The 24,111-nt window shown below is 34.3% G+C and overlaps 1 protein-coding gene across 3 annotated transcripts in view; it reads right to left on the bottom strand.

Moving 5' to 3' along the window:
- Nucleotides 1–24,111, bottom strand: part of FOCAD (focadhesin) — a 262,544-nt gene that overhangs the window by 175,366 nt on the left and 63,067 nt on the right. For all 3 annotated transcript variants that reach the window (XM_039868697.1, XM_039868772.1, XM_039868837.1), the window contains exons 6-9: nt 15,838–15,939; nt 10,508–10,712; nt 7,196–7,402; nt 1,024–1,111 (exon numbers count right to left, since the gene is read on the bottom strand). In XM_039868697.1, the coding sequence (XP_039724631.1) occupies nt 1,024–1,111; nt 7,196–7,402; nt 10,508–10,712; nt 15,838–15,939 (602 nt within the window). The remainder of the gene's footprint in view (nt 1–1,023; nt 1,112–7,195; nt 7,403–10,507; nt 10,713–15,837; nt 15,940–24,111) is intronic.

Consider the following 24,111-nt stretch of genomic DNA (forward strand, 5'->3'; position numbering starts at 1 on the left):
AAAAAAAACCTGTCCATCAGAAGTAGCAGTACTAGCAAATTATACTTATGGAAGGATACTGCAAGCAGTGCTTACAGAAAAAAAAGGCAAAAGTAGTTCAGAAAAGGGCGTGGGGCACAAACAACCATAAGGCCAAGAGGCTAGAGCAGAATGGAAATCAAAGGCTAAAAGCCAAGAGTGCCCCCTCCATGTGTGAAAGCCATTTCCAAGATAAGACTGTAAGTGCAAGAGCAATTCACCCTCAAAATCACGATGAATTAAAATGCCAAGAATAAGCTACGTAATCGGTATTTACCTAAAGCATGTTTTTGAAATGAGAGTGGGAGTGATTCAGTGTATCATGGCATTATACAACAAAATTTAGACAGATTCTCCATTACCACATTATGCTGGATCAAGCAAAGCGAGGCAACACTAATGTAAAAGCTGCATTTAAAGATGTGACTTGTTTGCTAACCTGCCAGACCCAGCACCTTGATTCTTTACCAAATTATTATTGAATAGAACATTTTTGCCTCCCTTTTGCCATTCCTCAATTTTCTTTAAATCATACTGGACAGTCAAAAGAATGATTTTTCATTTGTTCTAGCTAGGTTAATAACCATAAATTAAATCTTGTCCAATGTGGCAAGAGTTTTGAATAGTAAGGGCCTGTAGAGTTTTAAGAACAAATACGAATGCTAAACACTTATTTTGCTTCAAGGGTTTTATGCTATTGATTCTGTGTTGTACAACTGTGAATAGCTGATATCCCTTCAATATATTTACTAATGTCACTGCTCTATGATGTAGATTATAACGTTCTAACAGTCAAGATACTTAGTAAGCTATGGTATACGGAAACTTACACAAGGTAACAGCTTGTTGGACAAGAAAAGAAGGTTCTATTTGATGATTAATTATAAAAATTCCAGAACAGAAACTCAAAATATACAGGACTTTATATAGCATAACATGATATATAGTTCAAGTGACTCCTGCCAAAACTCGTATTGTTACTCTGGCGAATGTATTTTTATTTACCTAGATTTAAGATTGGCTTCTGCTGACTTGCTGGAGTCTGTAGAAGTAATAAAGCTATTCCAATTATGACCAGTTCAACAGGAAAATCCTAAAAGAAGAAAACAAAAAGAAGTTCCCAGAGCCATGGCTTTATAATATGTATCCAGGAAGAACACATTCAACGTAAAAGATTATAACCTATCACAGTCATCCCTCTGTATCTGTGGGCTCCAAATCCACAGATTCAACTAACTGCAAATCAAAAATATTTTTAAATAAAATGTTACATTGTTGCTGGCATGAATTAGTTAGGCCTATGATGGCTGCATCTGTATTAAACATACAAATTTTTTTCTTGTCATTATTCCCTATTATTCCCTAAAAAATACAGTATTAACAACTATTTTACAGAGTGTTTACATTGTATTAGGTACTTTAAGTAATCTAGAGATGATTTAAGGTACATGGGAAGATATGAATAGGTTATATGCAAATATTACGCTATTTTATACAAGGGACTTGAGCATCATGGATTCTGGTATCCATGGGAAGGGGAGGTGGGGGGGGAGGGGCAGTCCTGGAACCATTCCTCAAGGATACCAAGGGACCACTGCCTACAAAACTATTTACAGTAAGCCTGCTCTACTAAAGGAAGAATTGGTGAATACCTATGCAATCATATGTAAATTCAAAATGTTATTATACCTAGCCAAAAAGTCATAGGCTAAAAACTTGAAATAATTCAGAGGAATAACTCCTTAACACAATAGACTGGCAAGTTTTCAAAATAGTAAATCTTTGCAAGCCACTGAAAAGTACCTGAAATACTTAATTTAAGAATATTTCATTTCTGAAAAGTAGCTCAATTGTCTACTTACCTAATACAGATATGATTCATCTATATAACTTGCATAATGAATTACACTAAGCGAATTTTAATAAATGTTATTATAATAAAAGAAACATAAGTGCCCAGGGAGGCAGAGATGATTTTTAAATTACAGTAATTTATTAAGCATATTTAAATGTAGCAAAGCAATAACCATAGAAACTTAAAATCATTAATTTTCCCCAAGTATATGAATAAAATGAAAAAGAAAAAAAGGATATGTACATTATGTTCCAAAAAAATAAAACAAAGTGAAATAAGATGTTATTTGAGGGTTTCTAAAATACAGAAAATATTAACGTATTATGGAACTAAAGGAAAGTCTACCATACTCCGCTAAAATTACTTCATTCTGAAATGTTATAGAAGTGCCTGCAGAGAAAAACCTAGGAATCCTGAAGTAAAAAAAAAAAAAGGATAGGGGAGGTACAGCCACGTTAAAGAAACACTTGAGAGAAAACAACTTAATCTGAGCTACTCAAAAGTTTTGATTTTGGAGATGCTACCAACTCTGGCACAAATTTATACACACATAAATATATATACATATATATACACAGACACACATACAGATCTAGGTTATACCATTTTAAAGCAAAATTAATCAAACTGCAAAATCTTCTAAAGTGCTTGCTTATGGACTTTTAAATACCAGCCAAAGAAGAAAATTTGTAAATTTTTTAATGGAAGATATTCTAATTTGCATCTTTGCAACTTATGTATGTTTAAGAACCATGCTGAGAACAGTTGAGAACTATGAAGCAATATTATCTACTTCAGGACAATAAAAGCATTTTGAAATAAATACACTTACAGAATACATCATCACTATTCTTTACCATTATCTTTTCCTCAATTTCATTTCAAATGCTGCATGTCTATAAAAAAAAAAAAAAAAAAAAAAACACCTAGCAAGGTCATTTAAATTTCAAATTTACTAGCTACCAAGAGGATCAGAGACAAAAGTATTCCTGTATACTATTCTAACACTGAAAAGGCCTTTTCACACAAGCTATCACTAAAAGAGTCATAAAGTAGCTTTTCAGGGTTCTGAAATGGTCTAGAAGCATTTTAAGTGGATGGAACTTAAAGGTATGAAGGCATAAAGGAGACTGGCCTGTTCAGAATAGAAGGTAAAGAAAAAGAGCTGGAGATTCAAAGCACAAAAATAAAGAAAAGTAACGGTGGAAGATAATCTTAAATTGCTTAGACTTCTGAGAGGTTATAAGTTTACTTGATTTTTTAATAAAAGCCTGTTTTGGACATCTCTTGTACCACTTAAGTACTACTGCTACTGCTGTAGTAACTCTTGCTTCCTGCCTCAGACCAGTGAGAGATACAGAAGTACAGAAAAGTTAAAGCCCCATAGATCAAAGCTTGATGAATTGGCAATAGAAGCCCAAGTTATGCTTCCCCCTTTATTCTGGACCCTTCTGGAGGGTTCTGAGACATTTCATAAGGCTTCTCTGAATATTTTGTGGGATCCAGCAACTGGCTGCTTGTAGCACTGGTCAACTTGATGATATATGTATTGCCTCTCCCATCTTCAATATTTCACTCTTCTTGTCCCTCTGGGATCACACCTGCAAATAAACTACTGTTGCATAAGCCTTTGCTTTTGTGGAAACTCAGGCTCTGCTTTTTCCTTTTGGGAAACAGTGTCTACTTTGGGGAAACCCAGGCTAATTCAAAGCCCACCTGGAGAAAGGAAGTAAAATAAAAATATATACTCAGCCACAGATGTCACAGGAATCTCATTAACAGAAAATCCTTGGAGTCCATACTTTTTGTCCTCAACTTAAAAGAAAGATATCACTGAGCACCACCTATGTACCAGACACTAATGGGCCTAGGGATGTCACTATAAACATCCCTAGGTTTTTTTCTTTAAGTATAAACAGGGTATAAGAAAGTCTACATCAGAGATAAGTATCTATAGCAAGCACAATGGAGATGGCAGCCTGGCTCATACTTTCTCCTAGTGCCATATCTTTGCTGCCTACCATATCCCATGTTCAGAGCTGGCTGATCCAAGCTGCACCAATCAGAAAACAGGGGCTTGATCAGATTCAGGATTTATTTTGTTTGGGTTTTTGTTTCCCAGACTAGAGAATGGTGTATTCTTTCATCAAGAATGTGTGTGTTGCTCTTCTTTTCATGATGTTAGTAGCTGTTGATGCTCAATGCCTAGTTCCATTAATTCATTAGCTGTTAGAGAAACATGTCAAAGTGCACCAAGAGTTCAGAATGCAGAAAACTCTACAGCTCACACAAGCCAGGGTTTTCAATACATATACTGCAAAGAAGAAAAGAAGTGAGGGAAGGAACAGAAGGGAACTAAACTAACTTTAGTTTAAAAGATATCTAAAAGATCACACGTGCATACGGCCAAACTATGATGTGTGATAAAACTGGTTTTGAAAATGTAATAAACTATTTAAAAATTAAGAAAGAAGTCAGGATAGTCATGAGGACAGGAGGTTGTGATTAGGACTGGGCTTGTGGAAAACCGTGGAGGCTGGAAAAACTCAATTTCTTGATCTCTGTGATGCTTACTAGTGTGTTTTATACACAAAAAACTTAGAAAAATCACCTGAAATACAGATGTTTAAACCCCTCTCAGCCCTGATAATTCAATATCTCTAGGGGTAGTCCTCAGACATTTGCATTTTAATAAACTCTAGTGACTTCTATGCACACTAGTTTGACCATTTGACTGAAATGTAAGCCTCACAAATCTTGTCTGTTTTCACCTAATTACTGCAGTAAAGTGTTTGCCATAGGAAGCTGATTAATAAATATATGCTAAATGTGTGTGGGGGGGAGGGTATATAATAAGATGGTCAAAGAATGATAGTAAAAGGAACTGAACTCTATAAAGTTATAATCAATAATTCTGTATACTACCCACATGAATCTAGTACAAGCACAAAGGAACAATATGAGGTACAGTTAAAACATACAACTCCTGGTAATTTAGCTATGTAATATTTTCTATATAATATTTATCCATAAAATATTATCTGTCTATGTGTTTCTATATATTTCTATATATTATCTATGTAATATTTTATATCACCTATACTATTATATACCTAAGGTATAATTATATGTAGACATAATTACACATCTGAAGGGAGTTGACATATGGCTATTTATATTTATATAACATGTAGCTGATATAATAATCCACATATATTACTATATAATATATACTATTATACATAATAGATAATATATACAGTAGTATATATAACACAAATAAGTATTATTTATTACTATGTAATGTTATTATGTACATAACAAAAAATAGATACCATATCATATATAACATTACATAATACCATATAAAATAATATTATCTATAGAGTCCCAGCATGTGAAACCATTCTAATCGCTAGATTGGCAAACTGACGAATGACTTACTTGAGCTTTCATCAGCTCCTATCTTTCACCAAAATACATTCACTCTATTCATTTTCTCATCTGCCATTTACTCTCTTATTCCAGTTTGGTTCCTACTACCATCATTCCACTGAAACTGCTTCTTCTAATATGAACAATAAACTTCTATTTGCTGCATCCTAAGAATACTTTCCATCTCTCATTTTAAATCCTCTCTCCATGACACCTGACTATTTCCCTTTTTGTGATATTCATTCCCTTGATTTTCATGTCATCTGTTTCTTCTGCTAATCATACAATCCTTCTAGCCATACTTTCTCAGACTCTTTTTTATCAGTACACTCCAAATATCAATAGTCCTGGAGTTCCATCTCAAACCCTGCCGTGCTATCATATGGTTAAAGCTCCCCTTCCAAAGTAAATGTCTCCAAATCTATACTTTTAGCCAAGGTTTCAACCTTGAATTTTAAAATCATATAGCCAACTACTTATGATCCATGTATACCTTAAACCGAGTATCTCAAAACAAATTTATCATATTCTCTCCAATATCAGCTACCGAGTATATCAAAACAAATTTATCATATTCCCTCCAATATCAGCTACCATTTCTCCAAGTAAATGGTACTATCAGTTGTCCAAAATAGAAAGCTAAAACTCTACCAGGGACCCTTTCCTTGAACATTTAATCAACCACAAAGCCCTGCGAATTTCATCTATATTTTTCTTTTCTCATTCTCGTTTCCCTCCTTAGCCCATTGCTATGGACTGAACTGTGTCCTCCGAACCCTAAAATCACATGCTGAAGCCCTAACTGCCAATGCAACTGTTTTGGAGTAAAGAAGTAATTAAAGTTAAATGAGATCATTAAGAGTGGGGTCCTATTCCAGTAGGAAAAGTGTCCTTACAAGAATAGAGAGCTCACTCTTGCTCTCTCTAAACCATGTGAAGACACAGCAAAATGGCAGCTGTCTACAAGCCAGGAAAATGACCCTTGCTAGGAATGGAATCAGCCAATACCCTGACCTTGGACTTCCTTATCTCTAGAACTGTGAGAAATTTCTGTCGTTTAAGACACCTAGTCTGTGGTATTTTGTTATGGCTGCCCTAGCAGTCTAAGGCATCCCACCTCGCTTCCTGCCCTATTAGTGTTGCCCTGCTCAAAAACCCTCCTCTACTCTCACATCAGAATGATCTTCCACATACAAAATATGAAGGCGCCTCCCTACTGAAAGGTCTTCAGTAGCATTCTGTTACCTAGAAGATAAAAGATAAACTCAAGTCTGGGCCTTATCTTCCATACCTTAATCCTTCAACAATATTCAACACCTTGTTTTCTGAACTGGCCATGCCTGCCTGCTCTCTCTTGTTTCTGTGCTTAAGCACACACTGTTCCTGTAGTTGGAATACCTTTCCAACCTCTGGTTGTACCAGGCAAACTCCTATTCAGACTTCCTCAAACCTGAACTCATGCCCTACTTCCCTTAATGATATTCCCATTGCACTTTACGGTCCCATGAAAACATTTACTGCATTGTACTACAATTATTTATTTGCATGTCTGTAAGCCCCTTGAGGTCAGAGAATGTGATCTTATCATCTATGTATTCTGTAGGGTCTGGTATATAATAAGTGTTCTTTACTTGTGTTCTACATGAATAAATGAAAAAATGCCATAATGGTAGATCTTTAACTGATGCTCCAAAGAGTAGAATCCAAAAAAAGAAAAAAAAAGGTTCATTTTTATAATAAATATTAGCAGTAGTTGTACATTAGTAGTATGATCTAATCGGGTTCGATCAAAACGCCTTTGATATGATAAAGTAAAGGAGTTCACCCACTCAGCTCCTGACTCACTTAAGTGATAACAGGCACATTAAAATTTCTTGTTCTCCTTACCTCCTTCAGAAGTTCAACACCGTGCTCTAAAAGGTGAATTAAAGATGAGCATTCCCCAGTTATCTTTAAGCTGACTTCACAGACACACAGCAGCTGAAGAGTCAGCTGGGTAAGCTGAACTTTCCAGAAAACGGGATGATGTGAAAGGCTTAAATATATGTCCTCGATAAACAGCATCACTTCTGTTGTCTGTATCAAATCTTTTATCTGTTTAAAAAAGTCATTATATGATATTACAATATACAAACCAAAGGATAATTTTAAGTCATACGAGAAGCTTTAACGATAAAATATTTTTCTTTAAATCTATAAAGCCTTAAAGAGATGAAGAAATGTACATAGCTCAAAGGATTAAACTATGCAACTCTGTCTTTTTCCTTTTGTCGCTAAACAAAATATAATTTGTTACTGTTTTTATTACTGCTGTCTGGCACCAATTCTATTCCTTTATTTTTCTAACTTCTCTGAGTACAGATTTCTTATGACAAATTACATGCCTGTGCCAACATGTTGAAGGAAATTAAAGTTGGTTTTGAGTTCTGCAAATGAACTCTCCTTTCTACCATGGCAACATAGTTTACTACCCTGGTATAAAAGGGTTAGCATGTTATTCCACTGCACTGTTAAACTCTTCATCTGCAAGATATTTGCTCAGAAGGCCTTAACTGAGAGCATCATTTCCACACTTGGCAGTTGTGAGGAAACACCATATTCAAATGGTAGGGTATCTTCTCAACAGGCTAATGTATTAGATAGGAAGGACTTGGGTACTCTTGAAAAATCCCAGTTTAATTCAAACCCAGCTGTTCTGATCAAAATTCTGGAGCTGGTATAAAAGATATGGTCCTGCTAGCAGAATCTCTGGCATTTCCCAGAGATTATGAACAATGAACCATCTGCTTCAATCAAGAGCCCTGTGTCTGTTAAATTCATCAAGAGGAAAGCCTACAGTTGGCCAGCTGTACCTTTCACCAGTTGTTACCACCATAATAACCTAAAATGATTATAAGTTATACACAGAGAGAAAAATTAATTCCTAGTAAAAAAGAGAAAAAAAGATATTAAAAGATCAAGGGAAAAGAGACAGAAGGATACTAAGTTATAAAAAATAAATGAATGGTTCAGTAGTTATTTTGCTCTTTTGCAAATATAAAGAAAGGCAAAAGGCCACCACCAAAAAATTTTAAAATAAAGTCTCGTGTTCATTTGACAATATATTTCCTGTGTGCATTTTTGTACATGCTTGAAATTTTCAATAAAAAAATTTTGAAAGAAGGCTCTCTAATATTTAACATTACCAAAATTCTTAGAGAGAACACTTTTGAAGTAATGTTCTCTCTTTATGTAGAACTAGATCACGTGCAATAGATAACATGTGTGATGGCAAGAGTTAAAAAAAATACTGGGACCAAAGTCCATAGTAAAGTTTAAGACAGGTAGGTCCAAAAAAGATAATACCACAAATATAAAATTGCTGGGCAACTGGCATGAGAAAAAGAAACAGGAGTTCCACTGACCACCATCTCATCATAAATCAATAGCATGGCATGGCTATTTGTGAAAAAATTTTTTTTAATTAATGTGATTCTGTTCAAGTGCTCATTATAGGTCACCTCTATAGTACTGTATTCAGCTCTAAGGAGAAATTTCATAGTAACAGAATCTGAGCACCAATAAACTAGAGAGTTCTTGGCAAAGGACAGTGAAAAGTCTGGAAACCATTTCATGTGGAGAAGTAAAAAAATTGAAGAAAGGAGGGAGGGAGAGAAGGTAAAGAAAAAAAGAAGAAAGAAAGAAACATGAGATAGGCTGCAGATGGGCTTTTTTATAAGCTTATTTTGTTTTGTTCTGAGATTGGTGACTAATGGTTAAAGTCTTAGGAAAATACAGGTCAATTATAAGAAGTACTTACTAATAAAAGTAAATGGTTGCCTCGCAAAATAGCATGCTTTACATCACTAAAATATTTCATTTGTTATGAGATGGTTGTTTTTTGAAGAGTATAAGAAATCCCTGTAATCAGTGGGGAAATGCATAACACTACTGCAAAGATCCCAACTCTCAGATTCTTCATTCTAATAAAGCTGATTTGTTAAGTGATTAAACGTGTTTATGTCATTAGTTCAATTAGTTCCAAATGATGTATCCCTTTTTCTCGCCGATCTTGACTATATTAACAATCCACAGATTCCCAGAAATATTGTACAGAGCTCATTTCGAGAAGTATTCAGGCTTGTCAATATAGGTTCACAAAGATGAAGACAAAACATCTACCAAAAAGCAGAGAACAGGGTAATGCAAGGTGTGAAAAGGTTACCCTACTTCAAGATCTGCCTGCACACTGCTTTATAACTCACACAAAACAAAAGCTTTGGAAAAGCCACAAGAGAATTCCTTTTAATTTACTTTTCTCTGCCTTGATTACAGGAAAGCCAATTTATGAGTCACAAAGGAAAGATTCACTCTAGTCATTCCTTGCTAACACAAACTTAAAACAGGTCATCTGTGACCTCAAGTGATCACTTTGAAAAATACTCACAGATTCCCTATATCAGCTAAGCAGCATGGTGCTCAGATTCTAGGCAAAGGACAAACCTTGATGATGGGATGGGATGGTCTGATAAATGAAGCACTATATGAAATTCACAACATACTGGCAACTGGATTTTTTTTTTTAAGTCTGCAGTTATAGAGACATTAGTTCAAATTTATCTCTCCCCTGAACTCCCTAGGCATTTTATACAGATCTGTTAAACATCTTTCATCCACCTACTTTGAATTATGAAAACTTATATAGTTTTAATTCCCTTATTGGACTGTGGGCTTCTCAAGAGCAGGATCCATCAAGGTCACCGCACATGTTGTAAGGGGACAGACATGTGGAAACTGGAATCTAACCAGCATGCAGCTGGTCAAGCCTTGCTTCCCCAGGGCTATATCTGCCCAGAGACACACCTTTTTCTAATTTGCACAAAGAGGTCTTTTTTTTCTTATAACTCTATCTTGCACAAGGAAAAATTTAACTCAAAATTCGTTTCCCTAGGAAAGTCTTTCTCAAGGAAGTTTTCATTCTTACCAATCCTAAAATGGACTACGCTGATTTATCTTTTTGTGAATTTAGTTAACATTGTAGATATTAATGTTAAGTCTAGATTTGGTTCCTTCATCATCTCCAAAAGCCTGCAAGCATTTCTAAAGACAGGATGTACCTAAGTTTGCCAGGTCACATAGGTTCTACTTTATGCATGACAATGACAATCAACACTTAGTGATACTGATATTATCTCAGTGAATGAGGATGAAAGGCCTTACCTGCAAACATGGAACTATGTCACAACACAGTTGAAGTATCTGTTGTTGCAATATTGATGGTTGTTCTTTGTCACAAAGAACCCAGGGTTGAAGTAAGACTTTTCGCAGGGCTAGTCGAAGTTTAGCATATTCTTGTAACTGCGATGGTTCACAATATAGATACCATAGAAATGGTGCCATTATTTGGATACATGAAACTTCTGACCTGCAAGTCATGTAATGCAGAAAGAAGCCAGTTGCTGAGTTGAACAGAATTGCCAAGTAGGTAAGTATCAAATACCAACCTGGCCTATCATAAACTAGGGTACCGCCAGGTATAACTTTGTCATGATTCTATTCCACCATAACCAACATAGATGCACAATCAACACTGGGGAAAATGACTCCAGACCTAGAGACCTTAAGCCTGATGGTTAGGATAAAAGTCTCCACTTGCACACTGGAGTAGCATCTACATCTCCAGGATCAGTCTTTGGTGAACATCAGAATCATCTGAGAACATGTTTGGAATTTTAAACGTCAGGATCCATCTCCAGGAATACAAAATAGGCATGTGTTTTTGAAAGAACTCTATAAGTGAGGTTCTATGAAAGACAAAGCCATACAGACACCCCAATATTATAACAGTTAACATTTACTTGTCAACTTGTTAACATGTTGTGCAAGTAACTGCACTTTATGCCTTTAAAGTCATTTGATCCTTACCACAACCCTACGAAATAAAAAAAAAATTAAAATTATATCCCATTATGCAGAAACTATAGCAAAGTGAGGTGAAGTAACTTGCCAAGTCCCTCCTCCTAACCTCTTTCCACTCACAGGAGGCAGACCTTACAAATCTTTCATATCTAGATTTCAACATATCCCAATAACTCCAAGTACAAAGTCACTAAAATGCCAGAATGACATTTCAGATATAAAGATTTGATGTCATTAATGAGCTTAAAAGAGTTTAACCCTTTAAAGACTTGGCCCAATTAAAAACCCTCCATAATCTGACCACTGCTCATCTTTCCAGTCTCATTTCTTGTTCTTCTCCATTCTCCAGTGATCAAGACTAAGCTTCGTTCAAATCTTCAGTCATCTGGTTTTTCTCACTTGCTGTTCCCTCTACCTGTAATACTCTCCCCTTTCTCCCTTTCGTGTTCCTTCTGCTGCCTAATTTCCATCATCTTTGCTCTCTCCCTTAAAATGACTTCCTGAGGGCCTCCTCTGATACTCAGCCTAGGTCAGAGGCACATTACATGCTTGCACAGAACAATGACTTTATTGTTGTTACTTATTTAGGCTTGCACAGGACAATGACTTTATCGTTGTTACTTATTTAATATCTCTATCCTTTGCCAGACTATAAACCAAATGAGGGTATGGACCATGGATTTCTGTTTACTTCAATATCACCAGTAACTGTACACAGTAAGCGTTCAAAGACATGCTCAGTCAGTCATTAAATTAGATTCTGCTACATGAAGTTATAAAGTAGTTTTACAATTAGCATATATCAATTAAAAATCATAATTTTAATGTTTTTCATATTTATTATGCATAAGAAATTAGATAACATACAAAGATGAACCAGGCATTATCTATCTGTAAGAGGCATACAGTCTTAACAGGGGCAATCGGTTCTGTTCTGAGACTAGAGGATAGAAAGTGAAATTCGCTAAAATAAAAGTATAAAGTACAATACTTCATGGAGGAAATGGCATTTGAATTATGCTTGACAACATAATTTCATATAACTATACACTCCACAGCCATCTGATTTCAAAACATCATTAACATTAATAAAAATTTTAAAATTACCAAATCTGATAAAATTTCATTTATTCACTCATTTGTTCAGTTATTCACTTGGCAAAATGTACTGAGTACCTATAGTATACCATTCACTCTTCTATGTGCTAGAAACAAAGCAAAAAACAAAAACAGATTAAATCTTAGCTCTGATGGAGCTCAATCTGGAGGATTTTTTTTTTCTCATGAGCACAAATACACAACCTATAAAAAACAAAAGGACTTTTGAGTTCAAAATTATTATTGTAAGATATATCTTTATCATACCATCCGCTTTAGGAAACTAAAGAAAGCTCATAGATCAAGCAAGTGGATGATGTATGTATAGGTTGGAATATGAAGCATAAGTTTCTAGAAAAGGCATTTAAGAAACATTTTTTTCCCCATCTCTTTCTAATAATGTGTTTCCCAAAGAATAAATACTGTCCAAGTGTCAAGAACATCCACGATAGCTATCAGTTTTCTCCTACTTTGAGATGCTAAAGGTGAAATGCAAGGTTCATATAAAGAAATATATTTCCAAGATGCTGCTATTATTTGACATCAGGAGCATAATGTTGAACTTCCTTAAAGACAATATACTATTTAAAAATCTCCTTGGCTTAATCTGCCCTGATTTTAGATATTGCATTTCCTATAGGATATCTGATGAGTAACTATCACCTCAATGGGGTATTAACTGACAGGGTTTAAGAGAAGAAGAAAATAATAAAACAGATAATCTGAAATTCCAAAGCCATTAAGAATGTTTAAAAATGTAACCAAGTATGCATGTATCTACATATACATCTTTCATATTTTTGTTCACTGAGAGAGAAGTAGCAGGAAAAGACTTGGAATGATAGTCAAAAAGTGCGGCTTTAAGCTCAATTTCACTACTAACTAGCCATAAGACCTTGAGGAAGTCATTTAATGTTGTTCTATTTAGTTCCCTCACCTGAAAACTTGTACGTTAGACTAGATAACCTTAAAGCATCCAAACCTAAAGACCACGCCATCACTGTCAATTTACACATCTCTGTTCCATGAAGGTGAAGTCTTAATATCACAGACCTTCTATAAATGATGCAGAATCATAAAAAAATGCGCCCCAAAAACCTTGCATGAAGATATACTGTCATTTCAGGACATCTATATGCTATTAAAAATGAATGCAAACAGTTGGTCCGATCAGTAGTTCCTAACACGGAAAAAGCTAGAATACAAGCTATCTTCACATTTTGCCTCCTTCCCATAGTTGTGAACTGATATTTATATTCTTATTAAATTACCAAATTTCCTTCATTACCTTCTAAACAACAATTTAAAAACTACTAGGTTAACTTACTCTAAAATTAAATCTTAGGAAGCTTGAAAAATGCAACAAGAATTATCAGTTTCATCCTGCAAAAAATAATCTCATAGTGCAAAAGGAGAAATGAGTTAACCGAAATTATTTTTGCAAATAAATATAAAATAGTTTAGAACTGCCAAAAGGCTCTAGATAGAATACTATAATACATTTCATTTAAATGAAAGGAAAAGTCAATAGAAGCTTATCAATAAATAAACCCAAGTCAATCAATAATCTATTTTTCTTATGAATATCAGGACAAATTTCATTAGAATAACCACTTTCAAATCCCAATATAATACTCCTTTGAAATGAAAGTAAACAAAGGTTAAATTACTTGTTGCCTAACCAAAGCATTGGAAAAGATATTCTTAACAAGCTTAATGACAAATTTGGCATATCGCCAGCAACATTTTTTATAAAGTATCCCAATTTAACAAGATAAATTTCATTAAAGAAATGTCATAAATTTGTTATTTTTGGTCTCTGACACAGTTGAACAAAGACTTATTTAATAAATATTAATATCTTAACCTTTGAAAATGCAATCCTAGGTGAGATAAGAGAGGGTGATAATGTTTATTTTGAGCTATTCATTCAAATGCTACATGGATTTTCCTCACTGGCAGATGACTACAGGGTTCCCTATTTTCTTTAAAACTTCCTGTAGCAGTATATCTGGCCTGGAATTGCCATAACTTCTAAAATTCTCAGAAACTGTATCAATGGGACACTGTAAGACCTTCAAGAGCAAGAAAACACAAATGGAGCTGGTGCGGTGAATATAATTCAGGCATTAAATTGCCCGAGACAGTGATATCCTATCTTGATCTTGCATGATAGTATTACATAATGATATCGTATATTTGGAAGCACTCTACAATCCACTGCCTGGGCCTCGCCAATCTGTGGGCCTCATGTATATAAATCCAACATTTACAGAGCATGTAGAAATGTGCCAGGCATTATTAATATAAATAATGAAACACAGCCCCTGCCTTCAGGAAGGTTTAATAGAGTACTTTAAGGCAATATAGTAAATATAATGAAGGTAGAAATCACAACTGAAGTTATTGTGGGATCATATAAAAGAGACACCTAATCCCACCTCTGGTAAGCAACGATTTCTTAGTAGAGATTATGCCTAAACAGAGATTTTAAGTAGAGAAATTCGTCAGGAAAGGTTAGGGTAAGATTCAAGAGAGCGAGATGGGTACCAATAAGCAAGAGCACTGAGGCAAGGGAACAGGTCTACTTCCTGTGTGGAACCAAAATTAAGTCAGTGTATCGCTGAATACATAATTCATAAATTGTGAGATAAAGACAAGATAAAACTAGTTAAACAGGTAGAAACCATATCATACACAGAGGCTAGCATGACATACTAGAGTTCATCCTTTAGCCCAAGGATTTTCCAACTATTTCAGAAACTAAACTTTTTTTTCTTTTTCCAATAGAAAGCTTCCATAAGATATAGCAACATGTAAGTTCTATAAAAATCAAGCTGAAAGGGGTGGATGAGGCATTCCGTGTGCTTAACCCATACATGGCAAGTGCATTTTGAAATAGTTGTGGTGATTCAAGCAAAAGAGTGGTAATAAGATTTGCTCTCATGACATATCACTCTGATGCACGTTTAGAGAATGGATTTGAGCAGGACGAGATAACAGGCAGAGATGTCAGTCAGGAACAGGTGGGAAAAGCCACGAGATGATGATTTAAGCCAGTGCCACGGTAGTAAGAACGAAAGAATGCAGGGTGGCTTTTAGGACCATCAAGAGGCCTTGGTGAAGTTAAACTAACTCCACATATGGTGGCTATCTAGTCCCAGATGGCAATACTACTTGATCAATTAGCAGATTTCTAATAGAAAGAGTTTAACTCACTAATCAATTTCTGGGGGAAGAAACTATCTTCTAAATGCGTTGCGTAGTTCACTAAATATTTCTAATCAACTTTCCTAACTAACCAATACTTAACTTCTTTAATAATAGCTTTTCTCATAATCAATATTTCAACAATCAATAAATCTGGTAGATTTTTTTTTTCTTACTCTTAATATAAAACTATATCCTACTCTAAGACATGTCTTTTATTCAGGAGAAAACACTATAGTCAGAGCAGTTTTTTTAAAAAAAAAAAAAGCTCTGAAATCAGTATCTATAATTCCATCTCCCTCACTTATTTTATTTTACATTACCTTTCAGGACATTGCTGAAAAAAAACTGTTAGCTGCTGCAAAAGTACTGGCCAGCAATCAGGTCTGTATTCAAGCACAGTGATCAAAGGGTGAGGATGATTTCTGAAAAACAAAGTTATATTGGAAACCGTCATTTCAGGACTACACATTCTCAATATCCAAACATAGCAGCAAAAAAAGCCAACACCATCTAGAGACATTTTTCCAGGATCCATAATTGTCTCAAAACTACAATTTGCTGCATTTGTTGCAGAGTTGGTTCATTAGAACTGATATTTTCCCCCCTTTAACTGTTTTGCAGAAAAGAGAATGGACCCTGAGTCTTAGAGACATAAATTTGAGAACAGACTCTGGATTTAATAGCTCTTTGTCTGACCACGCTTCTGATTCCAGTAGCTCTCTCATATCCATCCCCTTGATTCTTTCAGGAAGTCACAGGCCTCCTCTTCTTCCTACAGTTCTCTTTCCAAACTCAGAAGGTTCCATTTTCTCCAACATTGCCCTAGCTTGTAAGCACTCTCTCTCTCTCTCTCTGTTCGCACTTACACCATTCTTCTCAGTGTATGGCTCTCTGTTTCCCCAGTATATTTAAGATGAAGAAAAAGAAAATTTCTCCCATCTCAAACAACAAACTGTCCAAAATGAAAATGGTTGAAATTTCTATGGAACAAAGATGACTCTTTATTTGGCCTATATCCATAAAGGTAAAGATATATAAAACATAAGATCTGAAACCTGAAGGATTCTCAAATAATTAGGTTTAAAAAAAAGAAAAAAGCACAAACACAAGTTATTTTAAATAGTTTAAAGTCTACTAGAAAATGTTAACTTCATCAGATTTTTAAACTATGAAACACTATACAAAGTTTTTAGTTATTATGAATGTGGCTTTTTCCTCCAAAAAAAATTTAAAGTAAAATGTAAAATGCTCATTGTAAATAAAAAAATTCAAACAATACAGAAGTATCCCTCTTTTTAACATAAAAGGAATCATATACATGCTATTCTTTAATCCTAATTTTTAACCCAATAAATATATCACTTGCAATGATTAAACAAAAAAGCAGATCAGGTACACCTAAATGCTTTTTTAAGACTGCCTTCTTAGTGGTTCTCAAACTGATCACTTACCAGTAATATTAGTATCACCTGAGAACTTGTTAGAAATGTGAATATTCTCAGGTTCCAACACAGACCTAATAGTCCTCCAGACAATTTTGATGCACTGCTATAAAATACTGGTTCTCAATCCTGGCTACAAGTTAGATTCATCAGTGGAGCTCTTTAAAAAATTCCAATGTCCAGGTCTCAATTATAATTATATTGGGGTTGCTAGGAGTGGAGCTCAGGCAATAGTAACTTTTAAAACCCCTTCTAGCAATTCTAATCTGTTGCCAAGGTTGAGAACCACTACAAGAAAAACATCATAGAAGAGGGAGGTTAGGAGTTGGAAACATATGATTTTTGTTTTCTCAAACAGAAAAGTATGGCAGGTCCATCACTTTGAAACACTCATATAAAACGCCTCTATGACACTACTACAGCTTCTGGTACTATATCACCATCTCTTTATTTTCTCCTTAACCTCACCTAATCTATCATGCACTAACTTCACTCATTGGCACAGGCTATTTCTCTTGTTTGCTAAAGCAAGGCTATTATTTCTCACTGATCAGATTACTGCCATTGCTAAGGGATCGCTCCAAGCAATTTTTTATGCCAAAACTCAAAAATCATATCAAAAATCACATTCCTAAATTCCAAACTCTTTAGCAGTTAAAGCTATCTAGAATTTGCTTCTACTCTGGCTGCCACAGATATTAAGAAACAAATGTTACAAATCCTAAAAGCCTCTCAGATTATGTCACATTAGCTGAACTTCTTAGACTGAGAATTCAGTAGGTCATGTTCAAGTAAACATGAATAAAAAAGGACAGAATAGCAACTGCGATTATGTTATCTATGGGTTTTCTTCTGGATAGCACACCATATTGAAATGAGGAGCATCAATATGACCATACATTAATCCTCCAGCTAAATGGCAGCACTTATGACTATTTAAGAAGAAAATCCAAAAAGTTACCAACTAGTTTTTCTGTAATCATAAAAGCACTGAAGTGCTTTTCAATATTCTTCCCACATTAAGTCATCCCCCACCCCTTCCCATTCCTCATCCACCAAATATGTTAAGGATCTATTTCCTTTTCAAAACAGTTTGATCCAAATTAGATCAGGTCAACAAAAATAAGTGATAGTAATTTTAAATGATGCATTTATGGCAAACAACACTATTATAACTCAGCTTCTACTTCACTGGGATTGTGGGAACCACTCTAGCTTTGTTGCTTGAAGTTGAAGTCCTGTTTTGCTAGCTATCGGATTCTGCAAATTCTATTTAGTATCTCAGACTTAAATTCTAAAGATGAGATTAAGTAGAATATAGTAGGATAAGGATTATCAGATTAATTACTGATTTAGACATCTGGATAATGAACTTTTCCAGAGAATTGATTATGTCATATCCAGGTGGAAATAATGCAGGGAACATACAATACTGATTCCAAGAAGCTGAAAACTTTACAGGAGAAAGGAAGTCCAAAGTAAGAACACTGACTCTTACTGTTAACATTTGATTACTCATATAACACTATTTCAACTGAGTACAACTAACCTAAAATCAATTATAATTGCCAAAATTGTTTTAATACTTTAAGCATAATGAAGCAAAGAGTTAAATCTTCTCTTATGAATCATTAAATTGGTATGTAAATACACATATAAGTATATAAAGCCTTATGCTTAAGTGATAAAATGGATGCATTTTCTAATTCAATATACTTTATTATGCAACTGCCATACATGATGGTTTCTCAGTTTTGGCACTGCTGACATTTGGGGCCAGATAATTCTTTGTTGTGGGGTTGTCCAAAGCACTATGAGATTTTTAGCAACATTTCTGGCCTCTACCTACTGGATCTAAAAGCATTCACCTTAATGGTGACAATCAAAAATGTCTCCAGACATTACTAAATGTCCCCTGGGAGTGGGGGCAAAATTGCCCCTGGTTAAGAATCACTGCATGAGGTGAAATGACAAGTACTACAAGGCACAAAACTGATTAAAACATGGTACTAGCCCTGAGTTATTCAAAAAGACTTTTACCTTTTACCTTTCTTTACAATGACCGAAAGCAATCAATCATGCTCAAAATTTTAAGTTTCTTATGAAAATATAGCCATCAAGTATTAACAATAGGTATATCAGAGTAATGAATACAGTAGAAAATAAAAGAATTAAAATGGAAAACAAATGTAAAATTATGCCTTTGCAAAATATAGAATCATGTTCCAAAATAAATAAACAGCATTAAATAATGCACATACTAATTTGGGCATGACAGAAAATAGTTACTTTCATATGTAAAATATTATAATTTGAGCATTTAAAATGTCATAAGGCTAAGTATAGTTCACTCTTGATGTGTTGTTCAAGGATTGATTATTAAATTTATGGATTATTCAAGATATTTCTTTTTTTTCCTCCTCACTGCTTTCAAGTACATACAATTGAGAAAGGTCAAGGTAAATGAAAGATCCACAATTTACACAAGTCAACTTAGCTCTTCATTAGAAGCACTGTTGATCAAAAAAAAATAATAATGTGGTACAAAAGAACACTAAAACAAAACCTGGGTTATGCCTTAAAATTTCAATTATCCTCCAAACCGGCTATTCAAGTTATAGAGTAAGTTGACAACACTTCATTAAAAATGATAGATGAGTTGACCATATAATCAACCTGCTCACTTGTAAAACTAATAGTGGCAGACAAACTAAACAAATTTTGAAAAGCAAACATAAATGTGGGGCATTGTCATCATTATTATTTAAGTAATAACTACATAGATTCATCGAAATCATTTATGTTATGCTGCCATATCCATATCTCAGAAAAAAACTAGAAAGGGAGAAGTGAGGTGAAATAGCGGAGAGAAAGCACTGAATTAACAGTCAAGAGTTCCAAATTTATATTCTGGCTCTGCAACAAATCGTGTGATCTCAGGCAAGAAAATTAACCTCTCTTGGGTAAAGTTTCTTCATCTATAAAATGAAGAAATCAGACTAAGTACCTTCCAATGGTGAAATTATATAACCCAAGCCACTCATTAAAGCTCTAACCTTCACACTGCTCAGAACTAGAAGTGGAATCAAATCTTGTAAAAGCAGAAAGCAGTAAAGATGGCTCTGCTTTCTTCTTAAGACAGAATAACGTTGTTTCTAAAGATCAATATCAATACGAACCAGGCAATGAGGTCACCCTTCATTGGCCTTTAGTGCTCTAATATCTCCTTCACTGTGCATTGTTTTTCTTTTTCTACCATAGATGAACCAATTTGTTGTATATTCTTCAGTACTTACCCATTTCATGAATTGTAAATGTTTTAACTGCTATTTTAAGTAAAGCATTTAATATAGTACCTAGCACAAAGAATACTCCATAGATGGGGAACTATTATGATAATCATGCAGGTAAGTTTGTATCTTAAACTAGAGCAGAAGCAGCTTGAAAGCTGAGTGTCTTATGTTTTTCATGTTTCCTATTCAGTGCTGAATGCACATCTTCAATAAATACAAATACAGAAACTCTCTCTCCTTCCCTCCTTCTCTCCATCCCTCTCTCTTTCCCTAAACCACTTTTTTAAACTGACTAGATCATGAAAAACCAAGTTATCATAGTCCTGCTAATACATTGTTTCAAAGTCCACACTGTTCAGAAAAAAAAGCACAGGAAGCATGGAGAATTGGTATATAATACTTCAACACTTCCCACCCTTTAATAATATTGTCAACAACACAGAGCAATACATGCATTTTAACATAATGGAGTGGGGGAGGGAATGATCAGTTTATGGTTCCACTAGACTAGTGCAGTGGCAATGGTAAAATAAGGTATGTAACTACGTTCACCTTTAAGTACATCAATCTTAATAAAAAAGAGGGAGTAAAGAAAATTAGTCTTATGGTAGGAAAATCAAAAAGTAAAAGTTATTTGTAACCTTTAGGTCACCTCAACCTTTCTGCTACATCTCTGAATATAGGAAAACTATGATTTGATTTACATCATAAATTCAGTGATAGACACAGATTGCCTTTTCTGTGTGAGGAAACAATGCCTGCAGTCACCATGCATTTTCATGTGTGCAGCTGTGACCCTGGCACTTTCAGAAGCACAGCATAGCACTTACTGCCTCAAATATGCATTTTAAAAGCATTTCTCTACCTGCTCTGAATTTTGATTTGAAAGTGCTAGTTGGAAGCCAAAAAGGGATTAAAAAACTTCTGTAGATTTTAAGTTAAAAAATGCATAATAAAAATTATGAAGATTCCACAATGAATACTACTATAAGAAAATTAAACAATTGTAAATCATCATATATCCTATAGTGTTTTAAGACAAAAGTATTTTATCCTTTCTACACAAGCTCCCAGAAAAAGAAGACCTGGAGCAAAAACTATTTTAATTCTTTGACTAATTTTATTTTTTCTTGGGGTTTATAAGGCAGATAGGGAAAGTATAACATTTCTTTGAAAATATACTTCATTTTACAATGGTTCTGTCCTCACACTGAAATTTTCCCAGGATTCCTATTTTGAGAGACAGGGATTTAATCAAAGGTATCTGCCAATGCCAGAAGTGTCAGACTATTTTAGGTACAAGGTGATGGCTGGGGGAAAACATACAAATACTTAGGGATCCTGCTTCTATTATTAAGTTACATGCCTATTAAGGCAAAAATTATTTTGTCAGCAAATTACCATACCAATTTTAAATTAAATATCCACATTTTGAAGAACTTTAAAGCATTTTCTAGTGCCAATTACTAACTGGAAGTATAATATGTGTAGCTTATTTTTTAGGTCTAATTCTAAATCTCAGGTATAAACCCCAAGTGATTAGAATCACGAACTGTGAGCAAAGACTTCCCTGGGTGGGAAAGAGGAGGAGAAAAGAGGAAATGAAAATAAGCAAAACATCCAATTCCACAGAAATAATCAAACTGCAAAGAGACAGATGGCTCTTGAAAAGTATTATTGGCTATACTTCCCCAGTTACTGCCCTAGCTTCTTTCTTATCCTTAAATCTGCTAGGCTTTTTCAAGGGCACTGATACTCCCTTCTTACTCATCTTCTTTTTCCTGATGTGTCTATAAAGCTGTCCATTTACCCATTAAAGCAAAAATTCACAAACTCTCTGAAATTATTTACAAAACTTCAAATTTTTTCTAAGGGAACATCTAAATTTTGTGAGATTATCGAATAAGATCCTGACCACCCTCCCTCGCCCCAAAAAGGTAAATATCAGTGAGTTAAGTATATCTAAGGCAATTGCCACAAGTCAGCCTTGTTAAACTCCCACTTTCAAAAAAACTATAAAATAAGCACCATTTCCAAAAATAAGGTTATATATGATGTGTTCTGCCCAGAAATGGTGGCTCCCTAAGTATTAAAGTTTCTGTAACTTCAGCAAAATAAAATATATAACCAGTATTATCCTGGTTCTAATCCCTTATGGCAGTTTGACTGCATAATACAGATGATTTAATAATAATGTCATGCTTACTTTATGCTAAATAAAACCAAACATCTATATCTCAGGGGATTCCTTTAGACAATATATTCAATTATTGAAATAATAAGCCACCCAAAACAAATGCTTGACAACAAAACCATATGGTAATAGCTAATGGTCGATATTTTAGAGTTACAAGATTCTAAGCAACATCATTAAGAAACAGTAAATGTAATAAGAAAATCTGCATGGAAATGAAAAACAATAACTTCTTAAAGACTAAGAGGTTTCTTTTCAGGAACTTATGAAAAGTAGTTCGCCTTCAGAAATAAATGTAAAAAGCAAAAACACTAAAAATTCATTAGATTTTGTAAGCATACAAAAATATTACAGAATAAATAAAAGTGGTATATCCAAGCAATGAAATATTGTTCAGTCATAAAAAAAAGAATGACATACATGCTACAACATAGATGAGCCTGGAAAACACTATGCTATGTGGAAGAAGCCAGTCATTAAAGGCCACATGTTGTATGATTCCATTTATATAAAATGTCCAGAAGAGACAAAAGATTTAAAAAGTAGTGTTTTCTAGGGATTGGGAATAGGGGGTATTGGGGGAATGACTGCTACTGGCACGGGACTTCTTTAGAGGGGTCATGAAAATATTCTAAAATTAGATGGTTAAATAACTTCATGAATATAATAAAAACTACTGAACTGTAACTTTAAAAAGGTTAATTTTATGATATATTAAATTATATCTCTATTAAAAAGCCATTAAAAAATATTCCAAACTTAATTCAGCCACACAGTTTTAAATTTAGTTAACCTCTTCTCGATTTTAGAAAAATTCATATGTATCATGTGAAGTATAAGTACACTGCCAATATAAATAATCTTAACTTGAATTCTTTCACAAAGAAAAGTTCAAAATAGAATCTCATTTATTACTTCAATATGCCTGGTTGGTAACTTAATGGTGCCCATTTTTAAGATGCAAGTGTGGAAGGAAAGAAATTCTAACATCATTATAGAATATTGTGATATTATTTGGTATATTAACAATTTGTCCAGTGATTCCCAAACCTAGTTTCACATCAAATCCCTTGAGACTTTAATTTAAAAATATATAGATTCTAGATATATTGGCTCCCACCCAAGCTTTCTAAATCAGAATCTATAGAGGTGGAGCTTTAGAATCTATAGATTAAGTGAATTTCCAGAGATTCCTACCATTTCCACTCCTAAAACATATCTCTATCTACACTGCCATTAGTAAATGTGAAGGGAGTGGGAGAGTTGAGAAATCACCATTTTGAAGTCATCAGAGTGAAAATTGGTCACGAAGCTGTGTGCTTAATGAGAAAGAGGATATTCGCGTGGTCTCCAAGTGCCTTCTCCACAGATCGCTTATTAGTTACAAGAGGAAAATAATAACTATACAGTAGAGAAACCAGTATCACCTCGACGGGGTAATCAAAATTTAAATCACCAATGAAGGCAAGATGGACATCAGTGCCTCCAGAAGTAACATCCTGAGAAGCATCACTTTTACAGTATTCAAAATTGTCAATGTCATGAAAGAGAAAAAAAAAAAGATGAGAAATAGTTCCAGTTTTTAAAATACTAAAAAGATATGACAACTAAAGCCAACATGTGATCCTACACTAGATCCTGCACACTAAAAATAAAAAGGAAAAA

Source organism: Pteropus medius, unplaced genomic scaffold, assembly GCF_902729225.1.
Source record: "Pteropus medius unplaced genomic scaffold, Ma_sr-lr_union100, whole genome shotgun sequence".
Taxonomy (NCBI): domain Eukaryota; kingdom Metazoa; phylum Chordata; class Mammalia; order Chiroptera; family Pteropodidae; genus Pteropus; species Pteropus medius.